The 27192-nt window shown below is 45.7% G+C and overlaps 1 protein-coding gene across 1 annotated transcript in view; it reads right to left on the bottom strand.

Annotated features, from left to right (window-relative positions):
• Positions 1–25611, bottom strand: part of LOC128303589 (methylcytosine dioxygenase TET) — a 167836-nt gene extending 142225 nt beyond the window's left edge. The window contains exons 1-3 of the mRNA XM_053040584.1: positions 25533–25611; positions 6681–9960; positions 6395–6535 (exon numbers count right to left, since the gene is read on the bottom strand). Of these exons, the coding sequence (XP_052896544.1) occupies positions 6395–6535; positions 6681–7958 (1419 nt within the window). The 5' untranslated portion in view covers positions 7959–9960; positions 25533–25611. The remainder of the gene's footprint in view (positions 1–6394; positions 6536–6680; positions 9961–25532) is intronic.
• Between the last annotated feature and the right edge of the window lie 1581 nt (positions 25612–27192).

The raw sequence follows: 27192 nt of genomic DNA on the forward strand, positions 1-27192 counted from the left end.
ACACACGCACACACACGCACACACGTTAGTTCGGTCAGTAGATCAGTATTAATGCAGTGTTAGTTAGGATGAGTAATCAATCGTTTTTCTTCCCTTAAATGCTATGTTTTAGTGTTGGTTTTGTTTGCCTGTTAGTAGTCGATTAGTGGTCGATTAGTTGCACACGGTGGAGCGATTTTAGTGGTTTAGTTTTCATTGTTGGGTGAGTTTGTGTTTAGTGTTTGTGTTAGTATTGTATTTTCACTTCCTGTTTTGTTTGCTTATTTCATTCACTTTTTGGATGTTTCTTTTTCCAAAATTCGATGCATTTTTTTTTAATTTTCTGTTGCATAGTTTCGATTCACTTATCACTTATCACAAGGTTATACACTGCCGGGGCTTCATTCACGTAACAGCCTGCACATCCGGTGTGTTGCGTTGCCTTGCTGCATCCCATTGGGTATGATTTAATGTCGACTAGCTTGAGAACATAAAACAAAACTACCGCTATGTGTTACAAAAAATTAAAGAAACGAAGAAAAAACCGTCCATTTCCCTCATCTGTTTACTTTCCCATGCATCCCGCAGCCGGTGCGTCATTAAACTCATCCTCGCTTCTCAATTCATCACCGAATCACGCCAGCGGTAAACTCCAACGGAATGCCCAGTAGCAAATGCCGGGCCTCTGGAGGTTCTTGTGTTTCAAACCAAACAAACCAACAACAAAAAAAATCGAACCATACGAACGAAAGTCAAAGCTTCCGAAAATGTGCATCCCTGCTGGATATTTAAACAAACGGCATCCGTCATCCTTTCTGGCGGAAGATGTGTAAAGACAATCGGAACCGTCTCTAAGGAGCGCGTCTCCAAGCGGGAAAGCATCATTGCTTGGTTGCGCCAGAGTGCATTGAGCTTTGGCCTCTTTGCATTCGGTTGCATCCCGGTGGTGGTGGCAGAAACAGAAAACGGTGGGAAACAAAACAAATCCAACAAGCTGAAGAAGCATCCAAACACACACAGGATATGCAGCTCGTGTTAGGCTCGTTGGTAGAAATAGAACCCAGAACAGAAGGCCAACGAACAACAACGAAAAAAATACAACAACACAATTTAAAGCACACACACACAGCAAAAGGGAAAATGCGGAACATGTGGTGGAAAAGAGAACGCAACACGAAAACGATGTGTGGAAATAATGGAAATTGTAATAAAAATAATAGCAGCACTGCAATGAAATCGAAGCGATAAAGCCTCGAGGGATAAAGCGAACACAACCCCGGCTGGCCTGACGCTGGTAAGGATAACGAACAGAAGCTGCAGTTACACGGTGCGTGAAAATGAGACAAGAATAAAAAGAAATAAAAGGAAGGATAGAAAGAGAGAAAAGTGGCCAATGAAGGAAAAAAAATCTAAATGCCGATCAACGGGCGATCCGATCCGGAACCCAACCCAAAAAACCGACAGATGTGCAACGCGAGCACCGAACAACCGTGAGCTTGTGGCGCGGGAAACCCAAGTCCCAACTGTAGAGGTCGGGCACAAGCGACGGGGAACCGAGGAAAGGAAAACAAAAGCGAACACGGTGGTGAAGCCAAAGGATGAACGAACGAGACGTCCAGAGAAGTGAAGAGAAACTTCAAAAATGAAGCAAAACTAATGCACATGAAAATGATGCGTTTGTGGGAAAAGGAAACCCGGCGCGAACGCACCATTCACACGTTGGTAAGGGATGGTAAGGGATGCGAATAGTGTATGAAAAATCGAATAAATGTCCTAAACAGCAAGAAGAATACGTCCGGACGGTAGGAAAATAGATTCGCTGGGCGATGGGGCGAGGGTTAAAGTGAGGAAAAACGTAAAGGACGCGGCGCGTGTAATAAATTGAGCCCGTGAGTGGAACCCCGAAGGAGAAACGAACGATGGAAATACAAGCAAAGCAAAAAAGGATCAGATGGCGTACTGGAAACCGCCGCTGTGCTGGGTGAGGAAAATCGAAATGCATTGTGCGGAACGAAATTCGCCATTGGACTCCGTCGTGCGAGAGTATTGCCTTCGAAAAAGTGCAAAAATTAATGGTGTTATCCTTGCATTCAGACATCCCTGGACCGAGGTTGGGAGGATGATCTTGGGAGATCTCCTTTTCCGATTCAATACAGCATTTGATTACGAATAGAAGACAACAGCGTGCTTAACAAACTCCTTCGGGTGATACTATTGCGGGTGCACAGTCATTTATGCAAGCTGCAACATTCACCTTTTCAAGGGTGAACTTTATTCCCTTACGGAGGAAAGTCAATTCCCGTGCGATTAACTACCTCTTCGCTAATAAAAGGTGTGAAATTGAGGTGCACAATTGCATACACGCATTGCGATAAATTGTAATACTCCTCCTGCTCCTCAAGCCTACCAAAGGGAATAAAAGGACCCGCGGTATAGCAATGCCCCTGTAACAAACACCTGGTTGCAGTCTGTGCAATAAAAAGAGTGCAATTATCGCGATCAACAACGACTGTTTTTTACTTTGCTCGCATTCAAATAAGATCTTACCCACGAGTGCCCGACAGATGTTGCTCGTAACGTAGCAAACAGCAAGACGATGGTGGTTTTATGCTTCAATAGGTACGAGAAATAAAGGTAACTCTTTTGCTGGCGGTCGTTCCGAACGAAACTATTCGCCGCTACTTACTGTGCGCACTAGAACACTTCTCTTTGGGTTTTAAACACACAGACACACACAGAGAGAGTACCGCAAATGCGGCAATTGAATTTAAAACGAAAAACGACAAACACTTTAATCAGACTAGATTTGTAAATTGTGTCCGACCCCTTCCCCGGTTGCTTCTGTCTGTTGGCGGCGCAGCTCAGCGCGTCTTTCTCGCTCTCCGTATGCAATTCCGTCCATTATTTATAACCGCCCAGCATTGTAATCATTGCCAATCACCATCATTTTGAGCACCGCCAGCATCAGCGGACCGTGGCGAGCACGCGAAACCGCGAGTTATGCTCTCCATCCTAGTGGCACTTTTATGTTGCAATCAACAAAAAATTATACTAAAACACACAGACACACAGAGCGGAACTTTGACGAGAGCAAAGCATATCCTTCCGCTTTCCTTGCCCTTCTTGCACACACACAAATACATGCATTCCCCGTGTGGCAGACGTGTGACATATGGTCCTGACGATGGTCGGCTGGGAAAAGGAAACCCAACAAACACACGAAGGAAAGAAAAAAAAAAAGATACCGTTGGGACTTTAATGCTACCGACAAAAAAAAACAGGACACAACAATCGCTCACACAACGAACAAATGTACGAGCGGCTCGAAACTGTTATTATGTTAATTTATGATCCAATTCGTACCACCATTCCTCACCGTATTCCCCGCATTCCTTCTGTGATCTTGCGGTAAACAAAAAAACTCATTCTAGACGGCCATTTTCCATCGCACCCGATACTCCTCCCAGTCCCTTCCCTTAGTCATCACGGAAAGTGTTAAAACCCGAACTCCGGTTACCGTAAATTAATTTGCATCATTTTCCTCCCTTCCCTACGATGTACCACGCTTGAAAGTTTTTGGGGACCACCGGAACGAAACGTCCACTTTATCGGTTTCTGACGATCGCCGTCATTGCCGTAAGCAAAATTAGCAAGAAGGCAAACAACCATATGCGCACGCACACGCAAATGGGGTACAGCACCGGTGTGTGGACCCCTTCCGGTGGATGTGTGTAAAAGGACGTGCGGAAACGTGATACTAAGGACCGCAATGCGACGACAGGACAGAAGCCGGATCCTGGAAGGGAATCCGGGTCCCGGGTTATATTTTGATATCACGATCAGACAACGCTAAGGTGATGAAATGTTCCTTGAGAAAGGATAATGTTACCACATTGGTCTCTTTTTAAAAATTGCTTGCTACACAACCAAACCCCATCGCTGCAGTCGTCCTCTTGAGTGACTCATATTGCTCAAGGCTTTATAGGTACGCTGAGGTTCTCCTGTTCCGTGAGCAATTGAGCTAATCTGTTACATTTAGCCTAATTGCTGGAGTACGTTTGGTAATCAAGCTTGGTTTTTATGACCAAAACCCTGCAATCCCTAGAAGGGTCTCCCCCGCACACAGGTCAAAGATTGAACCGTCCGTAGCGAATGTCTTCGGTCAGCAGTAACACGAGACGGGTCGGAAGTATCTCCTTACACCATTGGCAACAGAAAAAAAAACACCACATCGCAAAACAAAACAAGCCAGTGTGTAGTTAACATTTCGCAAAAACGTCACAATAAAATTTCCGTTGCTCCAAGAAACATGCGGCGGAAGCGGCGGATACCGCAAAACAAACCTGTCCGAACAGAACCAACCAAAAAAAAAATCCTCCACTTGAAAGACTTCCCCTAGCACAGCGCGGTACATTGGGGACGGAAGCAATGGAACTGTCAATGCGTGCTCACACACACACACACAAACAGCTGACACGCGGTCCGTTTGGGGTTTTTTTTTCTTCGGTGCGTACATGCGACCACGACAAATACACACACCTGCGCGCGGTTGTGCAATTTGCGATCCACTGGGCGGGCGAAGGCTTACACAAGATCGACACAGCTACACACAGCTGAACCGACAAATTTGTGTCCCTTTTCTGCGATGTCTTCGAGTGTGTTTATCTGATTCTTACAATTTTTAAACCGATCGGTTTATGTTTTTGCCGCTGTATTTAAGGGATGTAGGTCAACGAGAGTCTTCCGTAATTAGCAGCTGACTGGACGCTGGCTCTGGTGCAGTGGTGAAGTGAGATAATACTATGCATTATGAATTTTACTTCAAATTCCTTCAATTCTTCAGGTTTCTAGACGTCAGCAGCAGCAGCAGTCAGTAAGCCGAAACTCCGAGAGGAAAATAGCCACAATGTGTGAAGCTAATGAGAATTGGTTCCTAAAAACGAGCAACAACCGAAGCGTGAAAATTGATTTTCATTTCCGTTTTCTGCTCTCCAGTGCTAGTTTCCTTCTTATTAGCCAGACGCATCTCAAGAATGTGGTGAACGGAATTGGAACGTTCAAAACCTACAACAGCGCAGCAGGAACGGCCTGGAACCGGAACTAAATGCAAGCAGCGCTGGGTGAGCTGGTTTTATTGCGCTTCCGTGCTTCCGTTGGTGGTTAAATTTACAGTACGGAACTCTCCATATGTTGTGCCGCCCATTTCTAACATTCATATTGTGATCACTTGGGCAACCTCTTAAGCGCACACTAACGGACCAAATGTGTAATTCGGTTTACAACGCTCAACCATCTGCCTGCTATTTCCCTCAAGGATCCCGCACAAGCTGACTCCACATGCATGGATGCAACTAAAAAAACGGAAGAAAAGAACTATTACTTTCGTTGCAAGCTGCTGGTTTACGTGTGTGTAGTTATCAGCCACCGACCTCCAATGTGTGACCACCCGCACCAAACATACACCGACCCGAACTAGTCCGTGAACTCAAATCGAATCGAAAAATCAATAACACATTTATGTACGCCCAAACACCCTGTACACATCTGCACTGATAACGTACGCGCGGCAGTATGCTGAACCCGGTGCTGTACTGTTTGCTGACGCTTCTTTTACCCTATTACCGTACATCCACCTCACCTCACATCCACACAGCGATGGTACTCGTTTGTGCAGATGTATGTCACCGCGTCTCAAATAGAGAGGATCAGTGTTTGTTCGATCCTTGTGCTAACTTGATCGATACACCTTTCCGGAAGGCAAACATTGCTCCTTATCAAACGTGCGACGTGATGGTTGTTGCCAAACACAACATGTGCAACTTGTCTCGACAGTGATAAGTCGGATTTACCAGTACGTAGGGTGCGCATTTACCGCTTCCATTCCCGGAACGGGATAAGCGCACACGCCTGCACGCATGCGCCATTGCTTCACTGGATCCGTAAGCGGACAGTTGCAACGAAAAAACGGCCTCGAGTAAACCCGCTAATTGTACGGATGGCAGAAGTATTGTGTGCTGGTACCAGCACCATACTGCGACGATAGTCATCTTTTTCCATGGCCGTTATTTTAGTCGTTATGTGCGTGGCCTCGTTTCGAGTTGACAAACAGGCAGATGGCCAAACTGCGCTCAACAAGCGCGGGACGTTACGGAACAAATTGGTGGGCCAAAATTCGCATAATTCCTGCGACAGATTTTATCGTTTGCGTTCATTAACACACGACGACGGAACGTTTGGCTATCGCCTACCGCAAGACATCAAAAAAGAGTTCCCTTCTGGAGAGTCTTCAGTAACAGGAGCAATTCATTTTAGAAAACTTCAAGAATTCTTCAAAGATATTTAAAAAAAATGATTAAACGATGCTTCTCTCCAACATTATGTTATAAAAAATAACAGGATAACTTTCCAAGCTTACCTTCTTCTCCGTGAGCTTCTCGCAGCGACGGGTCTTGCAGATCTGATGACTCTTATCGTTACGGCACGGTGCACAGTCACCACAGTTATCCTTGCGGGAACATCCCACACATTCACCACAACGTTTCCGTTTCTTTTTCGTCTGCAAAACAATAAAACCAAGCGTACATTAATATCAGGTTCCGTAACTTCCGGATGTTCGGACTTCAATATCTTCGAGATCTCCTTGGTGTATGCGCAATACAGGGTGTGTCAGTAAAGCTAGTAACACGGCAGAGAACACTCACCGATTTCTCGCCCGGTGTACCACCGTCATCCGTGTCCATGCTCATCGTGTGCATCGGGCTCTTGAAGTTGGCCGTGCTGGAGATGGCTGCCACCTGTCCCGGGTTGCCACTCTCGCCGATCTCCATCGCGCTGCCCTCCGACTCGGCACTGGACTCGAGCGATGGTGCTCTTATTTTCCGGCGCTCCTTCTTCCGGTTGTCGATGCGCGTTATCTGGGCCGGTGTGCCCGGATCCAACCGGACGGATGTGGCGCTCATCTTACTGCTTGGCGTAGTCGGACCAGCAACGACACTGTTATTGTTGTTGTTGTTATTGTGATGATGATCCGACGGCGTGACCAGATTGTGCTGGTGATGCAGTTGCAGCTGGGGCTGGTGCTGCACGATCGTGGCCTGGTGGTGCTGCTGCTGCTGGTGATGCTGTTGCGCCAGATGATGCTGCAGCTGGGCCGGTTGATGCTGAATATGATGTACCGTGGTACCGTTCTGTGCGAACAACCCATTATCGAGCAGCGGATTCTGGAAGTTACTGTGGTGCAGCGTGGTGCCACCATTGTTGAGCGATGTCATTTCATAATCCACGACCTCCTTCTTGATAACTGCCAGCGTTGGGATGGTTTGGCCCTGGAATGTGGCCATCGGTTGGTAGAGCTGAATGTGTCGCTCGTCGATATACTGATGCTGATGGTGATTGATGCCGGCCAGATCACGTACCGGGATTGCCGCCGGTACGATCGGGTACGGGCGCGAATTCACCGCCGACAGTGTGTGGAATCCACCCTGCGGCAGCGGTGGCAACGGTGTCGGCGTGAGCTGCGTTAGCTGCGTTAAAGAACCGCCGGTTCCGGGCGAGGCGGAACTCGGTGAGATCGGTACGGGCACGGCCGTTACCTGCGGTAAACTTGGTTCCGGCGTTACCATCGCCGTTTCGGTGAAGCTATGAAATTGACTTTGAAACGAGGGCAACTTCGGGAACCCACCGTGATCGAACCCGCTCGGGGTCGGTGGCGGTGGTGGACCCGGTGTGCCGGGCGGCCCGTGCGGGGGCGCCATCCGATTATCCTTGGTGTCCATCTCCCAAGGGCGCGTGTAGCTGCCGTTAGCGGTCGTTTGCGATGCAATCACATCGGTGGACCCGTTCGTGGCACTGTTCGAACGCTCCGGACGCTGCTCGTAGTAGTCCCACGAGGGCTCCAGCTCGGCGGAGAACGACGTGAACGACGGTAGACTTTGCTGGGTCGTATCGTCCGCGGTGCTTGCACTCATCATCGAGGTCATGCTCCGTATCGCAACCCGCGACCGAGCGGCATCTTCGCTTCCGCCAGGCGAGCTTCCGACGTTACCATACGATTACCACTATTTCACTCGTTCGCCTCACTATTTCGTCCTTTCGTCCTTCTTGCTTGACTATCATACACACACACGCACTGACTTTCCGCACCGTAAGAACACTCGCGACGCGCGACTAGAACGACCGTAACACTCACTTATTCCGCGAAAAACAAAAAAAAAGGAACGCACTTCGTCCGTGTATCGTTTTTACTTTGTCTATTTGCACCGTACTGTCACACTCAACTACACGCCACCAGGTTGTCCAATGCACACCGCACACGAGTGAGGTAGTTCTGTTCGGAAAGCACAAACCGTTGGCGCAGGTTGCTTGATTTCATTAAATTTTTGGTATGTAAAATTTTATCTTCCTTCACCGCCTACTGCTTACACGCTAGGAAAAATTGCTTTTGCACGTATAAAAAATAGCGTGTAGTCGGCTTGAACTACCCGAAAATTGAGGTTATAATTTAGAATTATCTGCGTTTTTGTTTTGTTCTTCTCTTTGTAACACCGCTCAAGATTGCTTACTTGCTAGGTAGCTCCCGGGACTGTTGGGATATTTCCGATAAATAGTACAGGTCACGAGGTTTTGTTTTTTGTTTTGTTTTTTGCTTCAAAAACCACTTCCGATAGACAACACAGTTTCGCGTAATACGCACGACAAACAAAAAAAAATACACTTCACACGCGCGCACGCACACACACTGGGGGTTGACTTCTTTTCTTTTGCTAAGAATTATTTAAAAATTGTTTTGTGTTTCTTTTTTGGTTTGGTTGGATTCGGACGATTCCTGAACACTTTGATTCCACCTTCGCGCACCCGTTGCCTTGCACACACCTCTACTACGCGAGCACGATTGCTTTTGGTTGCGATTGTATTATAGCGTGTATATGTGTGCGGGGGTTTTTTTCCCCTTCTTCTGCGGCTCTTTGTTTTTTGCTTTACTATCTCTTGTTTTAGACTCTGTGCTATTAAATACTAAATACTTTCCTCTGTAATTTACTTTGTACTTTGATTGGTTGTGTTTTGTATTTGCTTTTGGTTTGTATGAAACTGGGCTTTAGATGAGTTTCGATGCGTAAACGCGTGCGTTTTGTAGACTTTTCGCGATTTTATGCACCGTTGATGCGCGTTCGCTTCTTGCTTCTTTATGCGTCACTGGATGCAATTTGGCCTTATTGTCGAAATTACGGCTTTCGTCAGTTGGAATGGGGTGGTGGGTGGGTATACGATTGTGTATAATTAACGCTCTCTCTCTCTCTCTTTCTGTTGGCTTTTATCTTTTTGGTAGGTTTTTTGTTGTTTTTTTTGCTATACACCCCGCCGTTGTTTGTCTTCTCAGCGCATCTCTGGGTGGTGGTGATGGATGTTTAACGTTTTTCTTATAAATTTGTACTGTCGCGTTTCCTCCCAACGATGAATGCACTCGTGCTGCAGGCGCAGGGTTGTTTTTTTTGTTGTTGTATTGGGTTTTTGGTTGAGAACTTCCAAATTTGTGGCGCCAAATTTGCTTACACTCGAAAACGAATAAATTACTTAGCGAAGAAGCGGTTGACTCGACTTAGAAACAGGTGCTTTGAAGAACTAGCATTAGATTTGTTGGATTGGTTTTGTTCTTTTTCTTTTGCCGTTGACGTTCCACAGCGCAGCAAAACGAAACGGTTGAATAATTTAAATAAATAAATAAGTTAAGCGACGACGATAAATACATAAATAGCGTTTTACAGATTATTTTAGCGAAGCAAAAGGAATCTTTCTAACGTAGTTTAACTTGTTGACGTTGTTGCGAAACCGTTGCAGTTTCGGCATTTGAATAGCATTGATGTTGCACCGTTGCGCCGTTGAAGGGCGCTTTTGGGGGGGGGATCAGGGAGCCGTGGGGGGGTTTTGTTTTTGCGTTTCAGCTTGGCTTTGGTTTCACGTTCCTACATTTGCCGTCCTTTGCATCTGTGGGAGAGAAATGAAGAGATGAGATACCAAAATTAGTCTAATAAATTAAAAGAACTTCCAAAAAGTTATAATGCAAGACTGCAGGGTAAAGTATACGTATTCTTCTCATCGCATTTATTCTGCATTATTAACGCTTAACACATGTGCCGATCTTGGCTAACTTCTTAGCCATCGTAAATGAAGCTAATTTAAACAGCAATCGAAAGCACCTCCTGAAGGTGTTCTCCATACATTAGCGTGATCACTTCACGTCCCGCGTACGGCCACACGGCTCCCCGGCATGGGATCTTTTGAATATTTTAATTTTAATTCATAGATGAGTAAGCACACAGCGTCCATTCTGCAAAGACATAGTGCTGAAAACTTGCTACCACACACACACACACACACACTGCCAAACAGCAGGCACCGCTTGCTACCGGAATCGGGGAGTTGGGTGCAAAATTTACGAGCCCTGCTCGTTGTAATGCCAGACTAGTAGCACACGCGCGCGCTTCTACGCAATTGAAGAATGCGTCTCCTTCGCATCGTACGCACACGGAAGGATAATTTTATGCGAATTACTTTTTGGCGAATTATTGGGGTACACGATTCCGATTCCCTGCTGGATGTGTGGATTCTCCACTGGTGTGGTACTGCATGGGCCCGAGGAAAACGCAATTTCCGCCGGGGAAGACTTAAGCAAGGACACACAAATATGCATTGGGAGGGAGGAGGGATGTTTTATTTTTACTTTTTCCTTCATCTTCTTACATCATCATGCGAGGGTTGTGTTCAATTGAAATTCGTCCCACTAAGACTTAGGATGATTAGTTTCCCGACTAGCGCTCTGCCGCACGCTCCGGGATGATGTATGGTCGCATTTTTTAATTAAAATTTTACCTTCCCTTATTATTTCTTCGCACCGTAAAGGGTCGCCACTATCGGGCAACCACGCGAGCACCGAACGTTACATATTCATTAGAAGACGCAAGTTTTGCTATCCGCGGCGTTAAGATTTGTGATGATTTATTCACACGCGACCCGTCGCACAATAAACCAATAATGGATTAATGTTTTGCGTTCGGTTAGACTGCAGTGTCGTTTTATTGCATTGCGTCGTAAAAATGGGGAAAGATTGCAAATAGTGGTGCGCAAAGGCTGGTACGACATTCGTCAAATGGTCTGTTGCGATGCGCGCATATCCACATACATCGGTGAGATCGTCATCCGATAATCGACCTTCTTCGAGACACTCTACAATACAAGGACACCGGCAAGGGCGCACCCGCAGAGCATAAGGTTGGGCAACGGCAACAGCAATAGCAGCAAAAAAATTGAATTTCAGAAATAATATTTCGCATGAGTTACATTTTCAATTTACAATTTATTTTCCCGTTCCTTCCAAGCACGCGAAAGCCCATTTTGTCTGTTCCTTAAACGGGTGTTTTTTTTTTCGCTCTCTCTGTCGTCTTCTTGCATTGCTAGTCCTTTCCTTAACCATTCTGCCGACACGATTTACACTCAGGTGTCTCTCAGACTTCCAGTCCGGGGATAAGGAAAGCATGAAAATGAGTTTTATTCGTTGGTGATTTTTTTTCTGTCAATGTCCTTTCTATCATTTTCGTTATCGGAAAGAAGTTGTCGAAAAGAAGCATGTTTATATGTAGTTTTTAAGCAACTTAAAACGTTTACTGTAAAAATGTTAATTTTTTAGACTATTTTGAAACAATTTGTACGCATCTTTTAACGCTTCACAACGCTCCGGGTCGGATTTCGCAATAAAACATGACGAAATTTCGCCATTCCTCACAAAATTCTGTAAATCGACGACGAAAAAAATACAATTTTGAGGTTTGGCAATTTCGTGTGACAATTCCTTTCCTTCTTTTTTGGCACCGGGCACCTGCCCGACGGAAGAATAAGCAGCAGCATCCTTCGGCTGGTAGGTGGTAACGCCGAACACCGTGCCACGGCCACAGTGTTTGCTCACTCCGTGGCCACCGCCACGTCGAACAGTCGACATCGACCCGATCGTCTTATCGTACAACCGCAAGGGGGGGGGGGGGGGGGGGGGGGGGGGGGGTTGTAGCGACGTACCCCGATTTTTGTAATCCCAGTCATGAAAAGCAAATATTGCGCCAGTCGGCACCATCCGGAATCCGAAACGAGACAACCCGCGTCAGCGTCCTCCACGTCCCGCGGGGAGCTGAGTTTACTTTCTCCATGATCTTCTTTTTTTTTGGTCGCCCATCTCAAAATGGCTGTTGTGCCTCGTTGGAAGCGAAATATTCACGTCCAATTTCTTCACTCACACACACCGCTGTTCGCTTCAATACATCATCAAATTGAGGTGAATTCAGCCATGAATATTAAAAAAAAAAAGGAATACAAATCCACTTCCACGGCGGGAGAAGCACTGCAAGATGCTTGTCACCAGGATCCAAAACGGTGGCCACCGGGAACATCCATCCAGCCCATCTTCCAGCGGGAAGACACGCGGGAATTCGGGAAGACGAGGCGCAGCATGACATGCGAAAATGAAAATGTGCCGTAAATGTTTTCTTGCGCGAAAGATCCTGACCTCCGCGACGATTCGGAGTCAAACCACGTCTTAGCGTCGGAGTTACCGTGTGCTCACCGGAACCACCTTCCGCCGCAAAGGACACATCCCGCACGCACCGGTTTTGGGGTGAAGAGATACTGTCGTCGCCCCAAAAGAGTTCCAGGTGGAATGGCAATCGGTTTTTTCGACAGCCGTGAATCATTCCGTGGCGGATAAGATGAAAATCGTTCTTCACTCGCCGTGAACTTCCTCAAAAAAAAAGGTACGAAAAGGTGGCTTCCCGCTGGCCCGATTGTCTCGTGCGGCTGTCTGCTTCGAACCAAGAGTGATAGAGTTTTATCACATCACTGAATCGATCGCGTGGTGCGAAAGAGTTGTGTTCTGACAGATTTGCCGCTTAGTCCACACCGTGCACTCAAAAGTAAAACCATGAAGCTCGGAAAATGCTTCCATCCCGCCAAAGCTACAAATCGTGCTGGTAATCCTTGGAGCCAACCCAAACCCAAAAAAATGCCAAAAAGCGACCCGAATACTGGACATAATTTTGTGCAAATCCCTCACACTTTAACAATGAAAAGCTTCCAATGATTGTGAAACAACATTTAAAACTTCCATCACGTCCATCAGCAACAAAAGCTTCTCACAAGCGCGCTATTATTAATCTAATCCTCTCGGACCGAAGTTCTGCGCCTTTATCCCCATTACCCAAATCCTCTACACCGGCCAATCGTACCTCTCTAGCGAAACGAAAACCCATCCACTGCACAAGGTTGTTACAGGCTAGTAATACTTTATTTTATGTTGTTTCGATTCTCCTTTTTTTTCTTCCCCATCGCTGCTCCTTGGAGTCCTCCTCCCCGCCCCTCCGGGCGGACTCAACACATCAACCATTTGGCGATACTGAGACACAACCGTGATCGCAGGGCAACACACGCAGGGAACGCACCAAGAAGGTAACGAAGGAGAGAGAGAGTAGGAAAAAATAGAGAGAGAAAAAAAGAGAAACACCACGCAACAAAACACAAAATGATCCAAAATAAAAAGCTCATGAAAAGTTTCGAAATAAATTATAAAACTTTTCGCCTTGTTTCCGATCTACCGCGGGGGGAGTTTTTTTTTTCACTTTTCCTCCACTTCCGCTTCCCGTGGTAGAATGGGGGGGGCAAGCATGAGCGCTATGTATGGTGGTGTGTAGGAAACTAGAGGCTAGTTGAATAATTTTTCCAGCCTCGTTTTTCCGCTGGAAAAGTAGCATTTTTGTTCGTTCCGTATTATTTTCCTTTTCCGATACTTCCTTTTTTTTACTTTGCTGATGCTTTTTTTTTTTGCTTTTTGGTTTTGTTTGTTCGTTTTGTGTGTTTCTATGTTTTATCCCGGTTTGGTTTATGTACTTCTACGTTCTGTAACTGTTACCAGATGTAAGTTTTCTTTTTTGCTTTTTGTTTCGAAAATGTTTTTTTATTTACTTTTTCTACGTTTTTTTGCCCCGCATCCCGCTCCGTTTGGTGTTTTCTTTTAGAACAAATTTTAAGCTCTACTGTGTTTTTTTTTCCTTTCTTTTTTACTACTCTTTTCTGTTGCAATTCTGTTGCGTTCCTCAACCTATGCAGGGTTTGCGAAGCGTGTGTGCGGTGGTATTGTTTTGACCGTTGCTAGAAACTAGAAAGTGGCGGTGAGGATAACAAAAAGCGAACCAAACACTTCATCTAAACTTCCAAACCGCTTCGGGAAAATGGAAAATTGAAGCGAAAGAACTTTCTTTTCCCGAAATAAAAGCTTTCCTAGCGTGAGAGCACGCTAGAGCTTCCGTACCAGAAGAGCAAACAGTTACAAGTTGTTGATAAGCAGAATGCGAACATACAACTTACCACCGAAATGTGGTACAGCTCCTCAAGAGGTGGTGGTTTTTTTGTTGCAACATTTAAACAACATACTACTATTGATAAAATAAATAAATAAAACCTCTTCTTATATTCCGACCAGCTCACTTTTATATCATCGTAAAAATGAAAAGCAAAAATAAAAACGGAACTCACCGGACTGTCCCAGATCCAAAACAAAACCCAACCCGGCACCAGCTTCCCAATAATTATGACATCACATTAACGTCTTCACTTTCTCTTCCACATTGGCCCTGCTTGGCGTCTGTCTGGCAAACTAATGCTGCTGCTCATCGATTTATGTTCAATTAACACACGATTGTCCCCCCGAAGGTCCGGGGTGTCTCTCTCTCTCTCTCTCTGTCACTCGCGAAATGGCGAATGGGCAGATGTTTTGCCTGCCAGCAGACACATAAGCGCTCATAATTCAAGGACGTTGTGTAAGGAGAGCACGCTGCTTGCCGTTCGGCGGCTGTTCCGCATTTGTTTTTTTTTTTATGTTGTCCTGCCCTGATCTACTGCCCACGAATGGGAGCCAGTTTTTTTGTTTTTTGGTTGTTTGTTCCTTCCTCGCAACGCAAGTGCGCCTTAACGACATATTCGCGCTAATTATCCGTAACCTTCGGAGCAAAAGTTTTTAATGTGACCACCACCGGTACAACGCTCGAGCAGGAACGGTTAAAGTGAAAGCGACGACAGTCAGAAAGACAATTCCGTAAAGCAAACGTACAATTTGCCAAACTTTAATTGTTTTCTGCAAGTCAAATGTCCCTTCATCACATGTGGTAAACGCCATACGGATGAACCCATTCGCCAAGTCCTTCCCGTTGCACATCGCCACACACAAATAGGGTTTTCCCCTCCCCTTTACGTTGTTGTAACGATACCATATCTTGTGTTCGAAAATCAGCAACAAACAACATAATATATTGCTGGAATATACACACACACATTTACCATCGTTCTTCATCTCGAATCGCGATATCTCAACTCCATTGGACCATAGTGTTATCGCGTTTCCACCGAAGAAAAGCGAAGCAAAAAAAATCATCACCCGGAAAGGGGGAGCGGGGGGGGGGGGGGGGGGGAGAGGGCCAATCATGTTTAGCTACTTCCGCACGCATCCTTTTCGGCCCGGGTTTCTCGTGTACTTGAGCCGGATATAAATCGTCGAAACACAACCATTTAGATTAATTGATATTTTATTCGGGGCACAGGACGAGACCACGCGACTTGTGGCGATCGCAGTCGGTTTGGTGTTTGTTTTTTGTTTGGTTGTCCTCCACAATTCAGAATGGTCAATGCTTGGCATAAAGAATTGTATGTGGCCTCTAGGTGGGAGGTAAAAATGGGGGGTAGCTTTCTCTCCGTTTGCTGTTTTTTCTTTATTTACCGTTCAACACATTCCGTTTCGGTTTGGGGGGTTTTATCCTGCGGGAACGCGCATTTGGTCGACCACTTCCGGTGTTCGACCATCCGCAGCACCGCATGCTCCAGTTTTGGCCTCTTTTCACCCACCCCCATTCGACCTTCCAAGCCCCCCGCGAAATCGGTGCCGAGACTCTACGTTGCCATTGAATGTTTATGGCACTCATATCAATAACGTGAGCATATAATTTACGTGCCGTTATCATGAAAACGGGAACACGTATACCACACCACGGGAGCACGTGAGCCCGCGTTGTCCTCTGTGTGGCAAAGGAAAAATCACTCCCCCCTCCACCACAAGCCACCAGTGTGTGTGTGTGTTTTTGTGTTTGTGTGCTTAACGATTGTGGTCTCCCATAAAACAATGGCCAAAAATGGGTAAGAAAATCGGGCAAATAGGGCCCCACAATCGCGAGACGTCTATCTTTCGCCATTATGACATCGATCAGCTCTCCCGCTCCAGGGAAAAAGCGGGAAAACGGGAAGGGGGGAAAGGAGGAAGGTCAGGAAACTTTCCATAAACAAACGATAAAATCCCGAATCCCCGAATCAAACCCGTACAAAGCCGTGTTTTTCTTTTCACTTTCCCCCAATGGCGTCCTGGTTCGGGAAAACAGTTTTATGTGTGCCCCCTTCGGGTACGAAAGGACCGCGGGGCTCACGGTGTTTACTACTAGCAGGCACCAATCCCCTCCACGGCACGCGATTATAATTGGCTCACCGCTCAAAAGTGGGTGAGTCTGATTGTATAATTGACTGCGAAAACGATCATAAATTAATCTTCAGCGGAATAAAAATGCTGGTCCTGCTGGTGAGAGTGATGCAAATGTAGGCGGCTGCAATGAATATGCGGATGAGATTGCTGCATCACGATCGGGCGAATGTTACCAGTTCCCTGCTAATGAGGTAAAACAGTGGGATGCAATGGGAAGTAGTAGTGGAAGATATTCTCTACCGAATGTTGGAAGGATGTTGAGCCCTACGATGTCTCTTTAATATCCCCGAAAGGTTGTCCCACATCACAGTTGATCGACCGTTTTCCATACTTTCAGACAATAAAATATAACTCTCAAGTAAGCTTTTGGCGCTTGGTGTTGTATTGGTAGTGGAACCATTCTTCACACAACAGGACCGGACCAAAATCCCACTCGGACCAATCGTCCATACGCAGGACTGACTATCCGGCTACGGGTAGATAAAGTCAAAGAAACCCAGAAATGGTCAAGAAGAAGAAGAAGAAGAAGAAGAAGAAGAAGAAGAAGAAGAAGAAGAAGAAATCATATTGAGGTTATTGTGCTGATAAAGAAGGAGAAGCGAAAGAAGCTTTTGACAAATTTTTTTTTAATTTTTAGCAAACTAATCTTCTTTATCCTAACCTCTACTTACATCATGTAGGTTCAGCCTTTTCTGTACTTTTAGGAACTTCAATTTTACTTTTTATTTATTCATTTCTCCTCAAGTTTTGATCTCGTTGGGATGCTTCCGCAGTGGCTGCTTCTTAAGAGCCCAACATTTTTCGATGAGCCATAGTTCCGGTGCACCGGGAGGGTTCATGTTCCCTGAGGTAGTAGCGTAATTCCGTTGGCTTCACAAAACCGGATCAGGCCAGAAGATCGCAGAATTGTCATTGTGTTGTTTTTACAGAGCAAGCAGATGTATCTGCAGAGCCATCTTGTGGTAGATCGTGGAAGGCTTTGTCTGAGCATATCATGTGCAGATCGCTTGCTAAATCCTGTATTTCTCGGCAAACTGAGCAGAATTGTTAACAATAAACTCTCATTCTCAATTCTGACATCGACTTTAATTTTCAACGGAAATTAAAGAAGAGCTAAATAGAGCGTTTTGAAGCGTCAAAGCAATTTACTGTAGGGCACCATTTATATTCAGAGGTTTCCTTCCTCATTTGAGAGCCTTTTAACTCATAAGTCATATGTCCAAGTCATATGTAGAAGACATCTAACCAAAACGTGCCATATACTGAATTCTCAAAATCAGAGCATCACTTCCTCAATGGAGTTCCACTCACTAAAGTGGAAGATATCAAACCAGAACGTGGCACATTTTAACTTCCCTGCTTCAGCAGCCCTTTTGCTTGCTCACTGGAGTTCGTCCATCTCGAGCCATGTGTCCTCAGCATTCGAAGAGGATGTCAAGCCAAAAAGCGAAACCTTACACCATTAGAAGATTATGCTTTGATTGGCGTCAGCATGTCCAAATGTTCCGTCATTCTTGCTAACTCTCACTCCTTCTCTCTCTCTCGAGATGGACACGATTCTTAACCGTCGAAACATAAACCCAAGTCGCCCAAGTTGCGACTTCCTCGTCACTAGCCCACCGGACGTTTGCCAAGAACGCTTCACATTTTTGAGCCGGTTTTGCTCCATCGCCGAAGATGATGATGATGAGCACCGGAAGACCCTTAAAATAGCCGGACGAAGCTACTTGTTGTCATGTGACCGACGCCACATCGCCACACGGACTGAAAGGTACTAATTTTCCCGCTCATTTTTTTAGGCACTCGCTCTGAAGACGAAAGCGAAAGTGTGTGTGTTTGTGTTTGGGCCCAACATCGGCGTCGTCATCGTTTGCCACCCACTGAAAGTAGCAAAACACCCGCCAAAGACAAAACATGGCTGAACTTGAACTTTTTCCCTTTCATACACACTACGACAACAGGCGTGAGTTTTTTAGGAATTTTCCTACCTCTCAACTCCCCCTTTTTTGCGCGTATCTCCTTTTTTCCCCCACCGTACGACTTTTCCGAATTTCCCGCCAAACGTAACGCGTACCATCGATTCGCCTACTACGATGAACGGGCACGTGTGACCACTTGCCGATTCGTAGTGGCTATGTGTGTGTGTTCTGTGACTTCCAAAAAAAAAGTGCTTAGGAAAGCGAAACGCAATTCAATCGCGTGTTCTTCACTTCACAAACCCCCCCTCTTAACCCTTGTGGATGCATCTGGTTCCTTTCACAAAGATGACGTGCGCCCGCAAACGAAAGCGTCGCTGCTCGGGTTGATGACGAAGCAGGAAAACTCAAACGGATGACCATGGCGTGCCGAGTAACGCTTTTCCAACACCCCCCTCTATATCAGTGTGTGTGTGTTTTCGGTGGGGATATCTACCATGATTAGATTTTCGTACGGAACGCACTACCACCGTGCGGTTCACGGTTGTGTTGTTTTGGTTTGTTAGGCTTCCACCAGGCCCCTGTACGGTGTTTTGTCGCGTGCTTGGGTTTGATTTTACGTATTTTATTCCATGCCTTATAGACACACACGCACACAAACTCATTAGTCGTTAAAGGAAAGCAGAGTGTGACTTTCATTTTGTTTGGAGCGGTAAGTTTATGAATTTCCTGCTCGAATGTCCAACCAAGCCGACCACCCATTTTCAAAAAAACCGCTGCAATGCATTGACGTGTTTTTTGAGACGAAAAAACCCGATACCGAGCACTGGGCGAACAAGGAACATAAACCCGCGCACCAATTACATCTTTATCTGCTCAATATCAGCATATTCAGCGCACGCATTTCAGATAAGCGCGCGCTTTATCGCTCGTTCGTTCATGGGCCGTTTTTGTTTATTTTGAACCTGGTTTGTCACCATCACCGATGGTTTTGCGCAAATCTCATCAATCTCTGATACCGGCAGGTGATGCCAGTTGTGTGCCGTGTCCTCTATGACTCCACACAAAAAAACAGCGCATGACGCGGTAGTCATCACACCTCGCACACGTAAAGGTTTCATCTCGCACATCGTATTTCCCCACATTGGACGAACAACTTCTAAAAAAAACCACAAAAAAGTCATATTTTGAGAGCAAAAAACCATCGCCATCGTTATCAGGTGCCAAAGCAGGTCCGGCGGAGGCTTCGATAAGAAGCAGAAACTGTACTCTTGCCGGCCCGATGCATCATCTCCAGCCCAGGGTGTCGAGTACACGGTACCCCCGGTACTGAGCACTTGGAGAGCGGGTTTGGATGCCATAAAGTTACGCGGTGTACGACGTACCCCGGGTTGATTTTCTTGTTGAGTCACCGGGGCAAAAGAAAACATCAAACGATCGAAATGGTGACAGTTTGTTTGTGCATGCATAAAACTTTAAGCTCGCTCTGTGACAGTTGGAACACACACAGCGTCTAGCTCTTCCCTAATCACTGCTATCACAATACCCGGAAGTGGTTAGTAACCTTCAAGTCATCCAATCTTTTAGAGCACGTGATTGAATCTTCTATAAATGTTGGGTGTGTTTTTTTTTTTATTTTGAACGAAAAACAAAACATTTTACTACTCTTTTATCATCTCTAATGAACACCTTCGCTGGCTGGTTTCACTTGTTTCATCTTCGTTTTCGTATTTGTTTGCATCTGTAGCGTAATATATTTACTTCTCGGACCGTTTGAAAGTACTTTCATCTACTTTCACGAACTTTTGCAAACACAAAGAAACAATTTACTATTTTTTTTCTTCATCCTGCAATAAAGTATTTTTTTTGTTGATGACGCGCTGCAATGCATTTCATCAAAAACGTACAAAAACTGTCTTCCACCGGCTAGACCAAAAAGCGTGATCGTGAGTGCACAAAACAAACCTATTTTTGCTGACAGTTTCTAGAAGCCCGAAAGAAGCAACAAAAAAACAAGAGGAGGCATTAGAAAGAGAATTTTGCCTTCCCGAGGTTCTGGTTGACAGTGTCCAACAAAGGAGGAAGAAACCGTAGAAAGAAGCATAAGAGCGCTGGTAACATTTGAAACAAAACAAAAATCATCTTAGTCCAAGGGAAAAAGTTCGCCGTCTTCCCGTTGCGGACGAGCATCCGAACGTCGCATCGCAAGAGCGAGAAATACCACATTCAACAACAACACCCAAAAAAAAAAAAAGAAACCCACGCAAATACAAAGACAACCGACTTGAAGGGTGTTTATGGGAGAACAAGTTTAAAATTTATTTCAAAAGTTACCATTCGAATCCGCAACCCAGCGCCTGGCCGCTTGTCACGGTTTGGCATTGTTTCTTTTTTTTTGTTTTTGGAATCGGACATCCACTGTCCCGAGTTCGGCAGTACACCGGTTCGCACCCCAGATCCTTTCCGGGGGGTGGGAGGAAAAAGGACTTTTCTTTTTGTGTCGTTCCAACCTAGTTTGGACAGCGCGTTTGGACTATTCTTCTCGACAGCCACCGTCGTGTGCGCTAGGTTTTGATCTGGTCCGTTTGTTACGTGCCCGTACGTCGGGAGCAAACGGAAGAAACAAAAAAAGCAAACTGCCCCGGTACCAGTTGGTCGATTCTTTTACGTTAAGCGATTCGATTCCGGGTGCAGTATACGGACCCGTAGTATATCCTCCACGTAGGATAAAGCAGAAGGAAGGCGTACAAGTGACAGTGAATCGTCGAACGAGGACGAATACGAAAACGGAGAAGGTGGAAAAAAAAGAAGTGGAACCACGCCACGGCGAAAAAGTTGGCAAATCGAACGCAAGATATCAAAAAGCGGAAGTAAGAGTTCTTTATACGAAGAACAACCCACCGCACCCCGGTCGATCCCCCGTCACGTCACGTTTGGTCAGAAGTTTTTATTTTCCACAAAGCCCGTGCTGCTGCTGCTGCTGCTACCTCTGCAACACCGCACGAACATCCGGATTTATTTCGCCCGCGTTTCATTCATTCACCTACCGATCAGCCCACCCCACGGCGGAGAAGATATCCTAGCCAAATCCCTACTCCACATGCCACTTCCTTCGGGGTTTTTAGGGGGAAGCGGAAGTTTTCAAGTAAGATTTGATTTATACCGTACCATACCAACCGTCCAGCCCGTGGATATGACGATGGAACTGAGTGAAAGACTGAGTGAGCTAGAACAGGGCACTAGAAGAGGATGGGAATCGTATCCTTTCGAGCTAATGCGAAGGAGAAATAAATTCTACGATCGATCGTTCCCGTTCGTTTCCCAATTGTCAGACGGGATGGTTTTTGCCGGGATATAAAATATCGATGATTAAGAAGAATTTATTAATGAACTTCTCTTCGCCCTGTTGTCACACCAATCCCGGGGATGACAGATGGTGGAATCCGCTTGTCCAATATACTCCACGATCTTTTGTCAAACTGTCCGAAAAAAAAGGAAAAAAAGCAAATTCCACGATTTTAAGCTCCCTAGTGTTAGTTCCTACCAACACACGTACACATTACCACCAGCAAACATAATTGAAGGTAAAGCTCTTGCTTGCTTCAACTCATTATTAGCTAGTACCGAATACACAAGCTCACCTTGCTGAAAACGTATGCCATTCATTATGCTGCATACTTTATCTTTTACCGACCACCCAAAAAAAAAAAAACAAGAAGCCACTTGGTACCCAAAGGGCAACGCACCGTACCATCATGATAACAAATCCTTTTTGTCCCTATCCGAAAGAAAAACTTCCCTCCTCGGCTGAAGAAGATGCTTGCGAGAACTCTCCAAAAAAAAAAACAAAACCCAGCGTCATGCTTCTCTCCTCGGGACTACCGAAAAAATCCTTGCCATCAACTCGCCGGAACATTGCCGGATGCCTTCGCACTGGGACAAAAATTGAAGCAGCGATGGTCGGTTTTCCCATAAGAAAACGTGCCTTTCTGACAAACGCGACAAGGAAACGCGCGGGAAAGCGGGAATCTTTCCGCTCGCAACTCCCCATTTGCAAGGCGCGAATGGGAAGGAAAGCGTACGCGAGTGCATTTTTTCGCGAAAAACACAATATCCGATGAAGGGCCTCTCTTGAACCTAGAAGCACCGGATTTTTAAGCCGGTTTGGGTGTAATGAACTGCGAAGTGCATGTGTCGTACACACTTTCCCCTCCCATGCTGCTGTACACTCCCAGAGGGGAGGAAGAGTGCTTTTTTTTGTTGCGTCCTTTTTCCTGACGTCCTTGTTATGCTTGAGAACTGTTCAAATTTGACGCACACACAGCTCCATTGCAAGCAAACGTGGGATGATGAAGATGCGCTGAAATTGTGGCCACCCTGAAGAAAGATGGCGACCGTGTTTTGGAGCAATTGCGTCTCAGCAAGGCAATATCGTTGTGAATAGTTCGTCTTTACCAGGGTTGGCTTAAGCAAACCCGATAGTGGTTAGATCGTAGAGAGCCAATATCAAATTAAAGGTGAAACGGGTTTGCCTACCCAGGGTTAGGGGTTTCCCATCGGATCAGGAAGTCCTTTCGATGCGGCTCTCTCATTATCCCAACCATGTCTCCGTGTCTGTCCAGGTGGTGTGTGATCGAAAGCCCAGAACATGACGAACATGTCACACTGCGTTGTCTGACATCCGGGATCAGCTTTAGATGGATCTGTATGTGTGTGTGGTTTATGTATTGAGTTGCAGTTGTGAAAGATGAGCCGTCTATAAAAGAATGCATTTTGCTTTTCTTCCTCTGCTCCTTGTCCCTTCCCTTTTTGATTTGCAGCAGTACGGTTCAATGGATAATGAACGGTTTTTTCTTCTTGCTGTAGTTTGAGTGTGAGCATCCTGAGACCCGAAAGTTCTTTCCGGCTGTCGATACCTTTCGATCAACGCTTGCATTAAAAGCCGATAGAGCGAATAAAGCAAATAGTCCCTGGCAGCAACAATGCTTCAGGGAAAAAAAACTGGCCCAACAACGAAAAATCCCCGGGCACAATTAGGCGCATAGGGAAATATCTCCAGGGATCGCTGTGCCAACCACTACCAGCTCGGTTTCGCCGTAGCGAAGCGAGTTTTATTTTCCGGTCCCATTTTTCCGTTCCGCCATTGGGCGGACATTACTCAATCCTGTAGCTAAATTTATGAATTTATCACTTCCTGCATGCGGTCTCCGTTCCGTGTGTTTGCTATGGGCGACCGATGTCATACAACACCGTGCGTTTCCATCAGCGTGTTCCTGGTGGTGCGCGCCCGGTTTTTTTTTTTTTTTTTGGACGACGAGGCCGTGTTATCATCTCACACACCAACTGCACACGCTACGGTTATCGCCACACAAACCCGCGCCCGCGCGCGCTTATCGGTGCCATTTCATCATAATCGTAATTGAAAAATCAAAATACTCCGCGCGCTGTGATAGATCGGTGGTGCTAAAGCTCGTTCTCGTGTGGACGCTGTTCGACAAGCGTTGGCAAAGTCATAAGATACATTTTTGAATAAAGGCGTAAAGCACGCACACTCACAACGGGCAAGCGGTCAAACTGCGGTTCACGGTGGCACATGGTGGTGCTGCCCATTGTGCGGATGCGAAGAGATCGCTATGATAAAGCGTCTTTTTATCTTTACCTCCACGCGGGTCGGAATCGATTGGAAAAGGTGCTTCTACGCGTGTATAAATACGATGCGCGTTTGATTTAGTACCATATCCGGCAAGGTTGCAAGATGGCAGAAAAATGCGGCAAAACACCATGAGAAGAATACTTATTCCTTATCCTGTTTCCAGCGCTGCATCTCTGCTCCGTTGGTTAGCGTTGGTTTGGGAACCACACTTCACAGAAAGCACAACACAACAAACTTCAGAATTCACATGATTACACTGCCCGTTACACTAAAGCTTCAACCCAGCAGTATCCTTTCCCGGCTAATGCGATCGCGTACAATTTCATTTTCAACATTCAACAAAAACGCGCGTCACTAAATCGTACACTAAAAAAAAACCCATCCGCAGGTGACATTTCTATCGCTACACGCTATGTTTACAAAGCCTAGTTACAGCCTTCAGCGAGCGGTTTGCAACTATTCCCTGGCGCGCGCTCTTTCTCGATACCAAACAAACAACACGCAACAACTTTCCACACGTTCAGCATAGCGCACAGACCACGCATGTAAATCAGCATGAAGCTGAGGTGCGGTGCGGAGGGGGAGAACGCATAAACGGCTAAAACGGTTTGTTATCACACATTCTCGTTATCGTCAGCACGTCATCCACGAGGATTGGCCGTTTGGTTCGGGGTTTTTTTTTTTCTTTTTGCTTTGCTCTTTCTACCTCGTAGGTAAACGGGCCACAATGCAAGCGATGGTAACCGCACTTCTTTCTCACACACACACTCTCAAGCACGCACCACTAGCAGCAGCAGCAGCAGCCGCAGCAGGCTGGACGCTACATTATGGTTAGCACAGCATTCTCGTGTGCGCTTGATTAGAGCCAATTGATTTGATCTAAAATTGTGTGTATTCCATCAGGAGCATTTCGATTTATTTCGCTTTCGCCTGTGTTTATCTGCCGTTCCATTACGTATATGGTCGTCAAAACGTCACTGAACGATGAAGGCCTTTGTTTGTCAAGGGATATTTAGCGCGCGAGTGTCTGCAGGATATTTGGTTAGCACTGTATTTCCGCATAAAAAAACTCATAGCCTACTGCATCTGGTGCAATGAAGCATCTGAACGAACTTGATGCTACCTGATCGACTATTTTCAGGCACTTTTCATTATCCAGAAATACGATCGGAGATTTCCTGAATCCACTGTACTGTACACGCACAAATTCACGCTAATCTGGCCACCACATTTTTACGCACACTACCGCTTCCCCAGGTGAAGCCCACTAACAACGCCGGTATGGTATTATGAAACACGCACAAAACACACACCGCCACATTAAATCTATGTCGAACCTCCGCAACTGGATCCATCGGGTCACCGGAGACACCGCGACCCTTGTGGGATGGTTTGGTTTTTTTTTTTTATTATTTCCTAATAAAATACTCACATTTTACGTAGCACTGGTAGAATTCAAAACCCAACACTCGACGCGAGTACGGACGGCGCACATCCGCACGCTTTGAGAGGCAATTTTGAAATGGTCCCCGAAGCCCGAACCGCACGCGGTCGATCCGAAGCCATCGGCACCCGAAGGCAGACGCAGCCGCGGCATTCGGCTTTCGCTCGGGAAGCTTGCATTTCCTGCCGCACGCACTTTCTGTTCGTCCGCTGGATGGCGCTGGAAATGTGTGCTGGAAGGAGCAAACTGCAAGAGCGCGTAAACTGTAAACTTTGTTAACTATTGCTAGCATTTATTTTACTATTTTGTTTTAAGGAAGTTAATAAGAACGTTTTGTATAATATAGATTGTTTGAAAGGATAAGTTTTATAATAACAAATATTATTACCACATCAACTCCTTTTACTTTTACTAATCCTATTTAATTGTTGTGGAAAATTTCAAAAGAATTATTCCCATGGTAAAAAGGTAATTGAAAGAGGACTTTTAAAATTTAATAGAGTTAAATGCACATAAAGAATTCAATAAAAATATTTCACAAGTTAATAAGATATGTTTGTCTCGACATCCAAACATTGACTAACAAATCAATTAAATTACGCAGTTGAAAATTGATATCAAACGTATGTAAATTATTGACGGCCGTTCCGTAACTCTGCTATCTTCGTAAATCTTCGCATGTAATACGTTCTGCGTGTATCAACAGTGCCAATTTACTCACCCATAAGCTTGTTTCTCCTTATTTTCACTCAGCCAAAACCCCTAGTGTCCCCTTCAAACGGAGCAACACACAGGAAAACCCGGCTTACCGTCGATCTGATTTTTCCCTCCAGCAGCTCCAAAATGTTCTGACTTCTGAAACTAACGACCGCTGGAGGACCTCTCATGGAGGACCACTCCCGGGAGTGGGCCACCCCGGAAATGAAGTATTTTTACTTGGGGGTTTTATTTTGGTGCTTTTGTCCGAACCGGTACCGTGTGCGTTGCCAGCCGGCGGATGGGGAATTTTTGGGGGGGGGGCGATCTCTTTTCGGAACCGTTTCCGTAGTAACGTCACCGATGACGAACAAAGAAAGTGCACCGATGCAAAGGTAGCACATTTTAGTAGTGCTTCTTCTCTGGTTGTGTTGCTTTCTTCCACTGCCCCACTGCAATGGCACAAGCGGCGGTACATGTGTGGGCCCAGCATGCAGCTGGAGTGTCCTTAAGGTGAAGAGAGAAGCGTTTCAAAGATCCTCCCTTATTTTGTAGCATCCTGTTCCCCATCCTGTTTGACAGATTTATATGATGGATTTTACCTCTTTTTTTTTTTTTGGGTGAAATATTATGCAGCACGGACACTTCTGGTGGAGATCTGATGTAGAATCTGCTGGAGACAGCATAATTTAAATGTAGCATGTTGACTATTATTTAAGACAAATTTACTTATTCACCGAGCGCTTTTCAAGGGTTTGCACTGTTTTTAATTGCCTTTTTTTTAATCCACATTCAAGCACAATCCTCTTTATAGAACAATTTAAGTGCTAGCGCCATGATGAAGCCGATTTTGATGCAACATATTGAGCATATTGAAGCAAAAGAGACAACCGAATTTATGTTGTTCGCACAAAGCATAAATAAAAATGAATTTCCCCATACGCGAAACAAC

This window comes from Anopheles moucheti, chromosome 3 (assembly GCF_943734755.1).
Source record: "Anopheles moucheti chromosome 3, idAnoMoucSN_F20_07, whole genome shotgun sequence".
Lineage (NCBI taxonomy): Eukaryota > Metazoa > Arthropoda > Insecta > Diptera > Culicidae > Anopheles > Anopheles moucheti.